The 15,438-nt window shown below is 41.8% G+C and overlaps 1 protein-coding gene across 2 annotated transcripts in view; it reads left to right on the top strand.

The window, feature by feature from the left end:
* KIF16B (kinesin family member 16B) overlaps positions 1–15,438 on the top strand; it is a 241,358-nt gene that overhangs the window by 94,059 nt on the left and 131,861 nt on the right. For both annotated transcript variants that reach the window (XM_075267378.1, XM_075267376.1), the window contains exons 13-15: positions 2,703–2,822; positions 9,954–10,005; positions 11,498–11,635. In XM_075267378.1, the coding sequence (XP_075123479.1) occupies positions 2,703–2,822; positions 9,954–10,005; positions 11,498–11,635 (310 nt within the window). The remainder of the gene's footprint in view (positions 1–2,702; positions 2,823–9,953; positions 10,006–11,497; positions 11,636–15,438) is intronic.

Here is a 15,438-nt window from a genome sequence, read left to right as displayed (position 1 = left end):
AGGGTGAATCATGGAGGTGTTAACTATTCAACATCACCCTGCCGCCACCGCCGCTGCATCAGCAGAACAGAGATGCCGGGTTTGGGACTTTTTGTATTTTTTTTTTTTTCCTCATCCTAGTGCACAAAGATATACAGAAATATTCACAGGAAAAAAAATATCATTTCTGTAAGCTCTGAATCATCATAATCTGCAGTGGGATACTTTACAAGTGAACATTGCATTGTCTGGATATATGAGTTTCTTCAGGAACAAAATGACAAATTTCATTGCTTCGTGGAGCACAGATATAGTGGAAATAATCGATCCAGAGGGGCTACTGAGCTTCTCCGTGTGACAGGCCAAACAGTGATTAATAGACAGCTTTCAGGGGTTTCTCTATTCCCAATATCCCTTCCATCTCCCAGCTGGATGTTCTAAATTCTTATTCGGCAAAGTTACATTATACAGAAACAATCGAGGTGGTACGGATATTATTTGTCAGCTTAAAACCTTTGGAATATGTAAGAAAAATCAATGAAAGTACAACAATACTGGTTTTATTGTAATGATAACCCTCGACAAATGACATGTCGCAGAAATGTACAGTTATATATAATACAATATGGCATACGGTAATCTATTATAATCTAATTATACAATAAAATGGATAATTCTATATGAGTAATATATTGCTTACATAAAAATCTCACTTAATATATGTCTCTGGGTTCTCTTTTTCTGTCGCATTGTTAATAATTCTATTAACTTGTTCCTTAGTAGGGCTGGGTAAAGAGTAATGTCGTAACATAGCAGCTATTATAGGATCCACAGGACTGGTCACCCAGATTTCTAGAAACTTTGCCTGTGCAGTAATTTGGGTGTCAATAAAATATTATGTAGCAAGTAAAAGATTGCATTAAAGAAGACATTTTACTACCTCCTTACTTAAATTAATACCTGCTGCTTCACTCATTCCGGCACAGTTGGAATTTTTTCTCTAGCCCCCACCATTCCCGAGCAATCAATGCTGTTCGTTTTGGTGCTTGATATGCTATATAAACTCTGTACTGTCAGGAGGGAGGTGTCAGGTAGGAGCAGACAAGGGGTGTGATTCTGAGCTCTGACACTGGCTGCCTCTGATTGGTGCCCTGAATCACACCCCCTGGCTGATACCGCCCACATGACATTACAGAGTTTACATAGCATTTCAGGGGTCAAAATTAACTGTACTTGTTGCTCAGGAACGGTGTGGGAATTCCAACAGTGCTGGAATCAGTGTAGGGGAACCTATTAATGTATGCTAAGAACATGAAGTGGTGGAGGTGGTGAAAGGTCTTCTTTAAAGGGAGACTATCATTGAATAAATCGATTTTCAATTAATACAGCATAGATATAACCTTTATAAAGGCTATTCATTTCATACCTTTACTTTGCAGATCCTCGCCACTGTTTTCAAATTATGCTAGTTTTTGTCTTTATGCAAATTATGCTCTGAGCGCGCAGGGGGCGTTCCCCCTGTGCTCCGATCACAGGCTCGCCATCTTCCACAGCACCAGATCTGTGTATTCTTCACGATACCCCTGCTTCAGTTCTCTGCCTCTTCACTGCTTTAGGGAACTGAGCTGATGGCGCATGCGTGGGATTTCAATCCCAAAGATAAAATCGTTGGCTGCTAATGCAAATTTTTTGTTGCAGATTTTGCTGTGGTTTTATGAGCCAAAGTCAGAAGTGACTTGAACAGAAATGGTAAGAGCTAGTTCACACAAGGTATATAGGGCCGGATTTTGACGCGGAATCCGCACCAAAATCCAGCTAAAAAAACGCCTCCTATTGAAATCAATGGCCGTAATTATCTTTTTCTGCAAGTATCTTGTTCCCGCTCGTGCAAAAAAGAAGCAACATGCCCTTTCTTCAGGCGGATTCCACAGCTGATTCAGCTGCAGACATCCGCCTTGTGACATCTCCCTCCCGATTACGCCAGTTCACTTGGGCCTAATTCAGAGCAAAAGGCCGCAACTGGGTGCCACTGCACTGGGCTCCAGTCACGGCTAGCCATTTTTTGGATTGGAATCTGAGGCGGCCTTCGCGTCAAATTCCGGTCCAAAAAAGCTCATGTGTTTACTAACCCTAGTGGTAAAGGAATTGCTTGGACGTTTCGCTTCAGTTAAATCCACTCCTGGCTCTGGCTCAAGGAAAGACAGCAAAATCTGCAACAAAAAAATGTTGCGTTTCCGCAATGTGGGCCCTCAACCTTAAACAGATCCACGTACTTGCCAATAAAGATGCAAATGGCCGTCCAGCAGGCACATCGCTGTTAACTTTCCGTCTCTTTCAGTTAAAGCTGACTGCCCTGTGTTCTTTTTCTCCATAATCCCATTTTGCTAAGAGTCACAGGAGAAGACCAGATATGTCTGTCAAGCTGACAATAGAGAACAGCTCGTTCCGCGTTGATGTTTTATTAGTTTCACTGCCCTCGTCAAATGGCTAGGCGACATCTCCGCTCTGTGCGGGCGCTGTCTTTCTTATTATGGAATAAACAAAACATCCATTTACAAAATCTCTACATCTCGGTTCCATTTTTCAAGTAAACAAATATTATTTTAAAATTGAATAAAAGGTATATTACCTGCTGCTTTGTCCAAATGTAATTTTCACTTTGGTCACCTAATGCTCCACTGTCCTCTCTCGGGAGACTAACCTGATGTTTCATTTCAACACAGGAGCAAACTCTCGCTCTTCGAAAAGAAGGGATTGGAGTCGTTTTGGATTCCGAGCTGCCTCATCTCATTGGCATTGATGATGATCTTCTGAGCACTGGTATTATATTGTATCACTTGAAGGTAGGAATGGTAGCTTTCTCTCTTGCTAAGCTGTCGTCTCTTTAATCTTTTAGAATTGCACACCAGCTGATCTCACTTTAATCTAAATGCCATGCCCAATAAATGTCAGCAAATGGAATTTTTCTTCATTTTGACTGCGCAGATGTAAATGGTTCATCACATATCCATACAATGTGGGGTTTTTTTCAAAATGTTTCATACCGGTGTTAACATATTTTTAGACGTGGACTCTTTGATACCGTCTTACAATTCTGAAACGATAGATACATGTGCAAGATGAATCAATAAATTTAACAAGAATTAAGTTATTTTACGTTGTAACGGATTATTCCCATCTCAGCCTTTCATGTACGTGATAAGAATAGCCATGTCTCCACCTCCATATTTGGCTGAGATGAGAATACCCCTTTAAAAGGGGACCTTTTGCCACCTTCACCAAGTCCACCTCTTGTAATCTTCAATAAACACAGCAGCACTGATTTTGGCACACCTTTCCTTAATGTCCCACCATTCCAGAGCAATTGATACTATTAGTTTTTGCACCCCAATATGCTAGTTAGGCTCTTTGCTGTTAGTTGGGTTGTCCTAGGCTGGCAATGACAGGTCAGCAGAAAAAAATCAGTGGATTGGCATGAAAACTACACTGGTTGAGGGGTTCCACTCCAAGTCTTCGTTTAAAGTGTTTTTTTCTGGGCAAATTAAAAAAAACAACAACTGTTAGAGCAAGTAATGTATTAATAAGTACAACCATATACCTTTAGCAGCATTTTGAGTGATTTTTGGGCATCTCTGGGAGCTCCTGGCATCCTCTGCATTTGTTTACTTGGTGTAGCTTCCTGTTATGTAGCTTCTACACTACCTCCCTCTCACTGCCCCCCCTCCTCTCTCACTCCGTTACACCGCCTCCCTGTATCCCTAGCTATCCTGCCCACTACTAGCCTTTCCCAACTAACTAACTCAGCCCGCCCTGCATCATACTTACTGGTCTTCCTCTATGGGAGACGGCACCTCTTTTTCACTGTGCACAGGCTGTAGACGCCTCTCTTCCTCTCTGCTAGTGCGTGTACAAACTGGAAGTACCTTTGACGCCTGCACAGTAGAGATGGAGTGCCATCTCTACTGCACGTGTCACAGGAACCATCAGACTGCGCAAGCACTTACAGAGAGGAACAGGACAGGAGCCGCTCGCAGAAAGGAAGATATGCAAGTATGATGGGGTCGGATATCATTAAAGCAATTATCTGGTTTCTAGTATTGATGGCCTACCCTTAGGATAGGCCATTGATATTAGATCTGCGTAGGTTCTGTTCGTCAGACTAAAAACCGGATAGCACCCTGAAAAAATAAAAGTTGATCAGTATATTGTCAAATAAGGGAAGCTATGCAGAAAATGGTAAGTTAAAGTGGATCTTTCCCCACCTCCAAAAAGTACAGCTCTTTGCCATTAATTGGCTGCTGCTTCACTGGTTCTGGAAGAGTTGGAATTTTTTCTGTAGCTCCCTCCATTCCCAAGCAATCAATGCTGTTAGCTTGCTGTCTGATATGCTATTTAGGCTCTGTACTGTCAGGAGGGCGGTGTCAGGCAGGAGCAGACAAGGGGTGTGATTCTGAGCTCTGACACTGGCTGCCTCTGATTGGTGTCCTGAATCCCCCCCCTCGACACCGCCCTTCTGACTTTACAGAGTTTAAACAGAACATCTGGAACAAAACTAACTGCTCAGATGCGGTGGAGGCTAGAGAGAAAATTCCAGCAGTGTTGGTATCAGCAGCGCCTACTAACAGATGCCAAGAACTTGAATGCGTGAAGGTGGTGAAAGGTCCTTTTTCAAGGATTACAGTATTCTGCCGGTAAGTTGCACATGCCAACTCTGTAAGCAGTTACAATGTTTCTCTACCATTCCTGAGCAATCGGTGCAGTACTTTTCAGGGCCTGATATTCTAACTAGACTTTCTAACGTTAAGTAGATGGTGTCGGACAGGTGAAGGCAAGGGGGCATGACTCAAAACTCCATTCAGAGGAGGACAGTGTCAGAGCTCAGAATAACACCGCCATGTCTGTGCCTGCCCCACTTCATATTAGATGATCTAGTTAGCATATCAGGCACCAAAGGTAACAGCACTGATTGCTCGGGAATGCTGGAGACTACAGAACAATTCCAGCTTTGTTGGAATCAGTGGAGTTGGTGCAAGGTCCTCTTTAAAGAGGATCTTTTATGTACTGTAATATCGGCCATGTTATATACCACTGGAAACCTGAGCGTGCAAGTCCAAAAGTGCAGGCATCTGTGAGAGACGACGGATAGCACTAAAATTCCAGTGCGTTTCTCCTGTCAATCCTCAGGGTTCATTAGGGGACATTAATGAACAAGCTGGGATATCAAGATATGAGGGACCGAGCTTGTCAGAAGAGTCAGCCTTACAGCTTTCCGATATAACCGGGCAATGAGGAATGTCCCCATGACGGTACACTTCTATAGTGTTGTCAATCCTACAGTATATAACACGGCCAATACTAGAGTACATGGAAGATGCTCTTTGAGCTGACTTAAGAATAAAGCTTTAAATTTTAGGTGATCCTGTCTGACAGCAAAATACTGTATGGAGTTCTGTAATGCAATATAATGTACAGGGTTATCTGCTTTGGAGCAGGATTTCTAAGTGAAGGGTGCTTTCACACTAGTGAGCCTTAGTTCCCAGTCTGTACCTTATGCCAGGAGAGGGCATTATAGTTGTGTGATGCTAGGAGTCCCTGCCTGCCAGTGACATACTGTCTCGTAGTGATTAGACCTTTCGTGTCCTCCGGCACATGCGGTTTTATATACCACTAGAAATCCAGCTCACTGTCGGCTTTTCTGTTATGTGCCCAGGAGGAAGAGATATCAGTGTAATTACCGATAGCTCTTCACTGTCAGAAGGGCGTTCCTGACAGTCTAGCTGAGAACGTCCCTCCTGACAGTACTGTGTGGAGCACTATCGTCCATAAACGGGGGTGGGGGTGCGTTCCTCACCGTTCAGCGTCATGGCTAGGCGGTAAGGAAAGCCCCTCTGACAGTACAGAGCTACGGACGCTACTGTCAGGAGGGGTATTCCCATTTAGACTGTCAGGAACGCCCTTCTGACAGTGAAGAGCTATTGGTAATAGCACTGGTGTCTATTCTCCCGGGGCACATAGGAGAGACTATGAGAGTCCTGTTACCACTGCCCACACACAGAGTGATTGACAACATTGTCAGTGTGTGTAGAGAGAAGTCTGTCAATCACCGTGCGGGCGGAGTAATCAGGACTCTCACTATGTCTCATAGAAGTCCTATCAGGAGCTCTTCTTTTTACTCAGACATCCTGTTCCTAAACATATAAACCCATATATCCCAGTGCTCAGCTTCTCTTCCACTATCATATCCTAATTCTACACACAAGTTCACTGGTTGTATTTTTTATACAGTGGTCAAACATTGCCTTGTTTTGCCCCCATTTACAAAGCTTACCCCAGGAAGTGCTAATCTTCTACCTCGATAAACCATCTTTTTTCACAAAGACGAAAGCCTAAATTGGTTCTGTATAAACCAAATATTTCCCAGCAAGCAGCCATTCCAGATCAATAAATCAGCAGCGCTCTATAAATTAAAAATGGCAGAGATATTCGCGCTTTCCCACGTCTCAAATTTATTTGGAATTGCTATAAAATAAAATAAAAAATTGTCCTAATACTTGAAATTGTAGTGGATAAGAAGCTAGAAAAATGGAATGTATTAATATAGATGAGATTTTTTTTTTGGCATTATACATAACAATGTGCATCCTTATCTGAGGCTTCTTACGTGCCAGCGCATTTAGCTTGAGGTGCGATCTTAATGATCAGAACTCTCTCAGCTCTTTGTTAGTGAAGGGAGAAGCTGGAAGATGCAGCTACTCGGCTATGGCAATGTATTGCTGCAGGGGAATCGAGGGGGGGAAAAAAAAAACCTTATTTCGCAAATGTATGCTGAATGAGGCACACTTTCCAGCAGTACTGTACATAGCTTAGGGTTGTCTATTTCAATATCACTGGTTTATTTTTACTGACAGATTTCCTTTAAAGTTGATCTGCCGTGTATTAAATGCTTTCCTCATTTCTCCAAGAGTTTTATAGGAACTCTGCACTTTTTTTTTTTTATATAGAAATGCCATTTCTTAATATTCTCCATTTAAACTTTAATAGCTTCTCCTGGGTTCTCTCTCACTCGAACATAACCCCATATCACAGATTTTAGTTGGTCGAAAAAATTGAATTCTGAATGTTTTTGTACTAAAATATCACGGTTTAGGTTGTATGGGGTAATGAACCCTACTTAATATGTATGAATTTGCAATGTTGTTCTTAAAGGGAACCTGTCAGGGTGATTTAGCATGCTCAATCATTCACAGGTTCTTATGGACTGGGGGTTTAGTGTCCCAAATCGCCCTGTTATGGCGCAATTCCCAGCCGCGTTGTATATAGAAAAGCTTTATACTTGTCTAAAGAGGAGTCAGACAAGTCTCATTAGACTAGTCTGTTTTTCTCCTTATGTCTGGTCTGTTCTTCAGAGAAGCAGAAGATCTACTTCGCAAGTTCCCGAGGCCCAGTGCATACACAATGAAGAGTGGGTGTACTCCACTAAAAAACGGTGCCACGTGGGGAGTGCAACCAATAGGCGCGTATAAAGGCTTTGAAAGGGAATTGCTAGAGCAGCAATTCCCCAGTAGCTGCTGGTGAACCCTCGGGGAAGGGGCACAACTAGACAGTGAGCACTAAGCTGAACCTACTGCTGCCCCTACCTTCTTGCCTCACTGCCCTAGGCGGCAGAGGACAACTGGTCGATAAGCTCTTCCTAGATATATGTGATGACACAGAACACAGACAAGACAAACTACAACAAAGGGAGGTCAGCTAGTCAAGGGTCCGGTAACAGTCAAGCAATGCAGTACAAAATAGTAATCCAAGAGAATAGTCACAAGGGAAGCCAAGGGTCAGAGATCATTAATACACTAGTACCAAAAGAGGAGCTTAGCAGAGACAAAGTCTAAGGACAGAGTCACAATAGCCTGCAAGCCTATGTGGGCTGATGGCCAGTATATAGGAGGCCCAAGACCCGCCCTAGGCTTCGTTGGAAGACAGTCAATTACACAGGCAAGGCTAGAGTTAACTATTTGATGAACATAGGGAAACAAGGTGCAGGAAATGGGTGTGGTGGAAATTCAATTACAGAGATAGATAATAGAGCAGTGTTCACACAGTGCAAACTGTACATGCCTCCTGCGCCGCAGAGGGCGATGCAGAGACCCGAACAGGTAGAGACATTATAGCCTTTTTGTTTTTAATGCAGTCACGAACTACGTTATAATGGGGCCATTTGGGACTCTAAACCCCTGGGACCTCTTGGTGCTTTATGTCCCTTTTAAGCTGCCCATACACATTGAATTTTAGACTGCTGAAATGGTAGATTTTGAACATTTCACAAATAGTTTGTACGTGAAGCTACAGACGCTTGTCCCATATACCCAACTATCTACTAAGCTCAGTCACAACCACAATCGGTTGTGTTGTATTTTTTCACTTGTCTATGAGCTGTAATAGTTTGTGTATAGGATACACTGACAGATCTATGGGTGACTTGTGTTTTCTGATCATGTTTTCCAAAATATGGGCTGGTCAGAAACCTCATGGGTGGGAACGGAAGATCATATTTTTTAATTTATTTATTTTTTAAATCACAAACGTGAATCAAACAAATGAAGCTTATAAAAACGAATGGTTAAAAAAACCCTTTTTAATATGAAATGTTTTAATTAAGATTTTCATAAAACGGTTTTGTAAAGTTGACATCATCTCCTTTGTGTCACTTTATGTTGTCAGAATTTATTCTGGCAAAGATCGTGTTTGGGGTAAATGAACGATTGTCTGACAGTTCGTTGCTGTTTGTGTGTCTGGAACAGTCAACTGTACGATCGGCAACAAACGCTCATTCCAATGGAGAATAGCAGTCTAAAATCTAATGTATATGGATGGCTTTACTCCTTTTATGGAACTTTTATTGAACACCTACATACCATGTTCCTCTTTAAGGATTCATACATGGAGTCCTTAGCTTACAGAAACTCTGTGCAAGTATATTATGCTTCTATATGGGGCAATATTATGGAAGTATTGCTTTAAGAGAAGAATTCCTCTGTAGGGCTAAGTTACATATCTGACACTTTTTCGAGATTTCTATTCAATATAAGAACTGAGAAATAGAAAAAAAAAAAGTTGGTGGATCGATCCTATAGCAGACACTGACAGTACCACAAGGACCACATAATGGGGTTGGGGTCTGTCCGCTTTCCTGTTATGGTGTCCGACATTTTGCCATACGAAACATCTCAGCATACTTTTCTATTCCGGTCAGGGACATAGCTATAGGGGATGCAATGGTAGCATTCACTACCAGGCCAAAGGTCCATGTGCCACATAAAATGTGCCACTATTCCATAAGGCCCAAGGTTTACAGAATTTGCATTGGGGTCCAAGAGCTTCAAGTTTTGCCTTTTGATTTTACCCTCAATTTTTTTTACAAAATCTGTTGTGGAGGAACCTACACCGATGTACGCGGAGCCCAGTTTGCCATCTGACACAACATTGCATCTATTTTTTTCTGGATATCTGTAGGAATCCTTAAGAAAATAAATCTTTCTGTGCTTTGTTCTAAAATCAGAATCATACAGAGGAATAGTATGACGCATCGGTTTTATGACTGCTCTATTACGGCTGTGAACGATTTGGAACGTGTACAGACCATAATACAGCCATTTGCATGAGGTGTAAAGGTGAGGGCTTCAAATAGAGTTGCTACCATTTTCCAGAATTGAAGGTCTGTGGTGCTTTTCCAACTGCCCAAAAACTATTTGGCATCTCACCAGGGTCATAAACAAGGAACAAAGGGGCCCCATGGCAATACTTGGAATTGGACCTTGTTCCATCAGTGAATGAAAAATTTAGGATTATTTTGCTCACCAATCTTTACAGAAATACAGGCTCAATACATTTTGTTCCGTACAAACATTATAGTATAAAGAAATCATCTGTGAGAGTTAAATTCCCAATTCTACATCAGAAATTCCATCTGTCTCTTCCAGGAGGGCCGCACACATGTTGGACGAGAGGATGCCGAAACAGAGCAAGACATTGGTAATCTGAATAAGTTCCCAAAGTGTTAAAATATTCAGTTATGTCTGTGTTAAATTAAGATGATCATACACAAAGGTCATTAATACTTAGTACAGCGTCTAACAGCGGGCCTGAACAAATCCCGCACAGTCTGAGAACTTGCTTTGTAAGTAGGAGTACGGAATGATTTGGCCTCCAGCTGGCACCATTGCGAAAAAGAATAGATATAATGCGTTTCATAAATGGATGGTAAAGTTAGAAAATAAAAATAAAATATTCGCAACACTTAGTTTCTCCATAAAGTGAAATATAAATCTGTATATTTTGCCGCATGCCCCCATTGTCTAGGTCTAAAATACAATAAATGGCAAATGAGGTCCAGAAATGCATAGTGTAGGCGTCCTTGTCTGGAGGAAAACCAGTGGGTAGAAATGGTCTCCTATGGAACCAAGCAAAGATAGGGCAGGGTATATGATTGGGTTTGGCCTTTCGGAATATTTAGCTTTTACCAGAGAGGCGGTATATTTAGTATTTATTTTGGCATGTATTCTAGAACTTGTTGGGTCTATGGTGGCCTTGTCCCTCCTGCTAAACCATGTCAACTATTCTCATCGCTTTTAAACATTTGTGAAAGAAGCGTAGGATGGAAATTTACACATTCGTCTTTCAAATGTGGCATGAGTCAAGCATTGCAATTTTTGTCAACACTCACCACTACAGGGTGGGCCATAAGTATAGATACACCCAGATAAAATGGAAGTGGTTGCTGATATCACCTTACCTTTTGTGGCATATTAGTACAGGGGGGAAACATTTGAGGCCAGGTGACGCCCATGATGAACATCTACAAAGCCGCCATTTTGGATTCAACTTTACTTTTTCAAGGTGAAGAAGGTCATGTGACACATCAAGTACATGGAGAATTGCACAAGAAAAACAATGGTGTGCTCATTTTTAACATAGCTTATTCATTATCGAGTTATTGACACGTTTGTGACATGGAACAACAACAGTAACCCACTAAAGGGTGTGCTCAAAGTACTGCCCATTGTGTTGAATTGTCAACGCGTCAATGGCCCCATAGATAGAAATCCAACAGAGTGGGGTCCGGAGACCTTGGGTGTGTCCATACATATGGCCCACCCTTTATATTTATTTCAATGGGAATGCCAGAGATGGCCTAAAGTTTCCAGTTCTCCTGGGGTCTGAGCTGATTGACCCCCACTTATCTGCAAGTTAGCCCTATCCTATGGATATTGGATAACATGCTTTGTTGGAGATACACATGGTATATCACTGCGTAAGAAAGTATTGTCTTGAAAAGTTGTTCATCTCATGACACACGTATCTGGACATGTAAGGAAACATCTTTAAAGAGATGACTTATCGAAATGCTACTCCCTAGAGCGAGCTTTACACAAGCATTAGTCCAACATCCAATGCTGAGAGTTGTTTTTTTTTTAGATATTAATTGATAATCTGAGTAATGGTATTCTTTATATTCTACTTGCAGTTCTGCATGGTCTCGATTTAGAAAGTGAACATTGCATCTTCGAAAACCTTAATGGCAGGGTGACCCTAATACCGCTGAATGGAGCGCAGTGCTCAGTGAATGGAATACAGATCCTTGAGTCAACCCAGCTCAACCAAGGTAAGAATTAGATTTACTCTGAAAGCCTTGTTCTATTCATAAGCATTTAGTTAAAGAACATCAGTACAAGTGTTTGTTATCTTTGTGGTAGTAGACTGGTTTGAAGAATGAGAGGATCTATTCTAGCTTTCAGTATTCTTTTCTAAAAGGAAATGTTCTCCCCGCCCAGGCTTCCTTAAAGGGGTTGTTCAATGAAAGTAATCCCCTTTTAAGCGAAAGTCAACCCTATGTTCAGCTGATAGCTATTGGTCTGGCTTTGAATCTCATCTTTTGTCTGCAGTATCGATAGAAAGTTCTTTGAAAACTACACTAGTACATTGTAATTCTCTAAATGACTTCTAACATTGCAGTCAGTAGTTCAGAAGAACCACTTTCCAACCCTTGGACTACTTAATGAGGACTTTTCACCACCTTCACCAATCCAAGTTTTTAGCATCTGTTAATAGGCTCTGCTTCACTGATTCAATCACAGTTGGAATTTTCTCTCTAGCCCCCACCATTCACGAGCTACAAGCACAGGTAGTTTTGGTGCCTGATGTGCTATATTTAATTTTAGAAGGGCGGTACCAGACAGAGGGGCGTGATTCAGAGCTCCAATGAGAGGCAGCTCAGAATCACACCCCTTATCTGCTCCTGCCTGACACCGCCCTCATGACATGCTATATAGGTTTTGTACTATCAGGCACTAAAACTCACAGCATTGATTGTTTAGGAATGGCGGGGGCTAGTGAAAAAAAGAAAAGAGAGCTGGACTTGATGGAGGTGGTTAAAGGTCCTCCTTAAAGGGGTTAAACATCACGCACATTGGTGACATCGCCATGCACAATGATCATGGAGAAGCCCCACTCTTTTTCCACTTTTCTAGGTTGTTTCTAGAACTATGTTTTCTTGCAGATCTGTTTTGTCATAGTGGTAGAAAAACAAAATTGACCACCGTTGAATGGAATCTGTTATATAACAGCCATCATCTGCGCCTGATGGAAAAATAGCCCTGTTTTTTTTTCCCTGGTATTTATTACAAAATCTGCGCTGGCAACTTGTAATGGAGTCTCCATTCAGATGTGAACAGAGCCTAATGCTTTGTATGGATCTTGCCTGCGGACAATAAACTTTGAGGTTTATAGATTAGTGCCCTTATCTGCCTGTTTCCCGTGGTAATATTTTTATACTCCTTCTGAATAGCAAGTCCTGTCGGCGCCCATTGTGTACCCTTTTCTTCATGTTGTTATATCCGGTGGCCAGACTGATAGATTTAGAGTAAAGTTTGGACAAGATGAGCTGCATAAAGTACTTGGTTTATGTGCGGAATATAATATCTTTGGTTAAAGCTACTCCAGCCTGTGAAGTGACTGCAGGTAGTGAACCTGCAGCTTATAAATATTTTATAGCACTTCATGCTTTCTTGTAGCCTGGAACATTCTTATAGTTGTTTACAACTCTACGCGACTCGGTGCATTGTAATAGAGTTCTCTAAAGCTCCACTTGTACGATGAGATAGAAGAAAAGTGAACTTTAAAGCTTTTTTTTTACCATCTATTTTAATGTTGGATATTGTGCATTTTAATATTTGGTATCCAATATATTCCATGTGTCAAGAATGAACTTGTCGCTTGTGGTTGGCCATTAATGACACAAACCGCAGGAAGCTTCAGCCCATACTAAACTTCGCTCCTCAGACTTGTGCGTAGGTTTCATTATTTATGCTCCACTGACTTGTACTTGTTCGTTGTCGGAGTCTTTTGTAGACTCTTCCGTCTGCAGATGAGATGCACGTTGTGGCCCACATTGACTAACTCTGCCTAAGTTTGCGCCAAGTAACTTTTCTCTGCAGGTCTTCTAGTCTTGGCCAGATTTATTAAACTGGTGCGCGAACTTTTGGAATGTTGGTAAATGGAAATCGGAATTTTGAAAGCATTGAAAAATTGGTGGTGTTGTTGACCAGAAATAAAAAGAGAATTGGAGTCCATAGGCCAAACCTCTGCAGCCCGACTCCAACGCCTTTGTAAATGGTTGACAACCATGGTTAGTCATAATCCATAAAGATATATCCTGTAATTCATTAAAAATCTAGCCAATTGAATTCTTATAAAAGTAAATATGTAACAAACTTTACATCTAATTAATTATAACTATTATATTATAATAATATACTTGTATAATGTAATTAAAAAAAGATATAATTTTATCTTGAAGTTGGAATCCGTCATATTTTTCCGACTAGAATTTCCCTCTTGGTGTGACGATAAGACATGTGACATTTGTACAGTACTTCGCGTAGTACCTACGCCTCTTGCTGCATAGACAATGGTCGCAATCGGGTTTCCACCTGTTTGGTAGAAGCATTGCATTGTCCTCTTTCCAAAAGTTAGATCAATGAAGGTCCAATGACTCAGTAGCAAACCCTCAGAACACAATACCCAGTGCAGCAAAAAGTCATCACAGCCCAAAGCAATGGCCAAAAATGAACATTATACACAAAGATTTATCTGAGAGTTGCAATATACATCTAAACATATGCAGCATATGCACAATACATGAGGGACATCATAAGTGAGGACCCACTCACAGTCTTCCACCTATGGCCGTACTCGTGGGTTTAGGCCCGGTTCACATCTCCGTTCAGGCGCATGGGGACCTCCCGATTGGAAACCTATATGCATTAAAAAGAAGTTACCTTAGGAAATCACACAAACCCCATAGACTATAATGAGGTCCGTGTGGTTTCCGTTCGGTTTCCTCACGTAAACGTCCAGACAGAAAAGTGCTGTTTGCAAGACTTTTCTCTCCACACGTTCTGTGAGGAAAGCACACGGATCCCATTATAGTCTATGGGGTCTGTGGATTTCCCAGGAAACCACTTATTAATGTGTTTAGGTTCCGTTCGGGGGGTCCCCAAGTGGACTCCCCGAACATAGAAGTGAATGGGGCCTTAACAATTTTGGTTTATTTTGTTGATTCTGGCAGCAGATTTGACCAGGGCTGTGGAGTTGATAGACCAAACCTCTGACTCCAACTTAGACTCCTTTATTTTTCCAGTCCTACTCCGGCATCATAAATGGTTGATAGAAGTATAAAGCTCTTCTAACGCTAGATTCACATTAGCATTGCTTCTCCATTCTTCTGGTCTGTCAAAGGACCAGAACAACAGAAAGGTGGATGAATAAAATAGTGGTAACACACAGAACCTGATGGAGCCCATTGATTGTAATGGGATCCATCCTTTTAAAACTAAAACCGGTGGTGGAAAAAGTCTTCATGCAGACACTGCAACGGAGTCTTCAACAGAGACTTTGACGCAGATGTGAACATTGCTTACGCTAGGTTCACACTAGCGTTTGAGTCACTCCATCCATCATTGCGCTACTTTCATCAGAAACTTGACGGACCCCATTATAGTCTATTGGGGTCTGCGTGTTTCAGTAAGTAACAGTGGACCCTAAGGCTGGTCTTACACGGCCGTAATGTAGGTCCGCAAAAGGTCCGCAATTGAGGGTTTTCAATTGCGGACCATTTACGGACACATTATATTCAATGTGGCCTCTTACACCACCGGATATTTTATCCGTGGTGTGGCTGGGCTGCAACCATGGTCCGCAATTTATAGGACTTGTCCGTAATGGCCGTGAATTGTGGCACTACACGGACTCCCCCATAGAACTCTATGAGCAAGTGTGGTAGGACATGGACATCTGCGGAGCCTATGTTGCCGATCAGCAACTAGTGTTGCTGATCAGCAACTAGTGTTGCTGATCAGCAACTAGTGTTGCTGATCAGCAACTTGCGGACCGTACATTCAGTACAGT

Source organism: Leptodactylus fuscus, chromosome 3, assembly GCF_031893055.1.
Source record: "Leptodactylus fuscus isolate aLepFus1 chromosome 3, aLepFus1.hap2, whole genome shotgun sequence".
In the NCBI taxonomy this organism is placed as follows: domain Eukaryota; kingdom Metazoa; phylum Chordata; class Amphibia; order Anura; family Leptodactylidae; genus Leptodactylus; species Leptodactylus fuscus.
The sequence above is the reverse complement of the archived record's forward strand: the minus strand, read 5'-3'. Positions and strand labels throughout refer to the sequence as shown.